General features: G+C 70.8%; 1 protein-coding gene across 1 annotated transcript; it reads right to left on the bottom strand.

The window, feature by feature from the left end:
- Positions 1–225: 225 nt before the first annotated feature.
- On the bottom strand, positions 226–779 carry EMIHUDRAFT_214059 (hypothetical protein; the record flags this gene model as incomplete). The annotated part of the gene is made up of 1 exon (XM_005764589.1): positions 226–779. A coding segment is annotated over one exon (554 nt), but the record flags the coding sequence as incomplete, so codon positions are not given.
- Between the last annotated feature and the right edge of the window lie 460 nt (positions 780–1,239).

Here is a 1,239-nt window from a genome sequence, read left to right as displayed (position 1 = left end):
GGGCCGGCGGCTGGGGCGAGGCGAGAGGGTGAGAGGGCGAGCTCGGGCGCTGCGGCGGTCGCCTCTGGCAGCGTGAGCGGCTCCGAGAGGCGAAGGAGGAGGCGGTGGCGCAGCTCGCCGAGTGAGGCGCGCACGCCGGCGGCGACGCGCTGCAGCGCCGGGATCGCCGGGTGCATCGCCGCGCGCGCGGCGGCGGCGGCGTCGAGCTCGAGCGCCTCGCTGTACAGGCCATTCCGCACGGCAGACGCGGCGAGCTGCGGCTGCTCGAGGAGCTCGACCAGGTCGTCGTGGCAGTCGGAGAGGACGCCCAGCTTGGCGCGCGCGCCGGAGCCCTCGCGCGCGTCGCGGAACAGCGCGCTGCTCGCCCGGCCGACGGCGGGCAGAGCCGCACCGAGGGCGACGGCGGCGTCGAGCATCGCGGCCGTCCGCTCGCGCACCTCGGCGGCGCACTCGGCCGCTTCGACGAAGCCAGACGTGCCCGGGCCGCTCGCGAGGCCCAGCAGCTGCGCCTCGAGCCCGACCTGCATCGCACGAAGCTGCGCCGGCCGCCGGCGGACGGCGTCGAGGCTCAGCCCCTGGAGAGACTCGAGGTCCTCGGTGCCATCGAGCAGGTCGGTGCAAACCTGGTCGTCGAGGCTCAGCGCGGAGCGGACCTGGGAGAGGAGGCTCTCGGCCGGAGCAGCAGGCGCCTGCGACAACCGCTGTGTGACCGATGGGCTGCAAGAAGCTGGAGCCGCGGCCAAAGAAGGCTCGGAGGGGAGGTCGGGCCCCACAATCATCGCATAACCATCGGAAGGCGAACAGGAGGGAGGGCCGAGGGGAGGGAGGACCCCCCTCGGAAGGGGGGTGAGGAGACCGTGTGCGGAGCGGGGGGGCTCCGAGCGGTGCAGTCAGTGAGGAGTGGGTGTGTTGTCGTGCTAGTGCCTGGTGTCTACTAGCCCCGAGTAGAGGGGGCGTTCCGCTGCTAGGGGAAACCCGGAGCGCAGAGCTAATCCTCGGGGACCCGTGTTTACTTTAAGGCCCTTTCCCTGCGAACGCGAACCCCCGGGGCTAGGGCTCTCTTGCCCGTAACCCGATCCCGATCATCCGGCCCGCTGGGTGCGCTTCTGAGCTCCCCGGCCCTGGATGTGAGGCTGCCAACTGCACTCCAAGTGCTCCAAGTGCTCCACGACAGGGAAAGCGCGCATTTTTTGTGGCACTGCCCTGCAAAACATCGCAAAGAGAGAACAAGATCTTCGA

The sequence above is a fragment of the Emiliania huxleyi genome (assembly GCF_000372725.1).
Source record: "Emiliania huxleyi CCMP1516 unplaced genomic scaffold EMIHUscaffold_59, whole genome shotgun sequence".
In the NCBI taxonomy this organism is placed as follows: Eukaryota; Haptophyta; order Isochrysidales; family Noelaerhabdaceae; genus Emiliania; species Emiliania huxleyi.
Note: the sequence above shows the minus strand (reverse complement) of the source record. Positions and strands in the feature narration are given on the sequence as shown.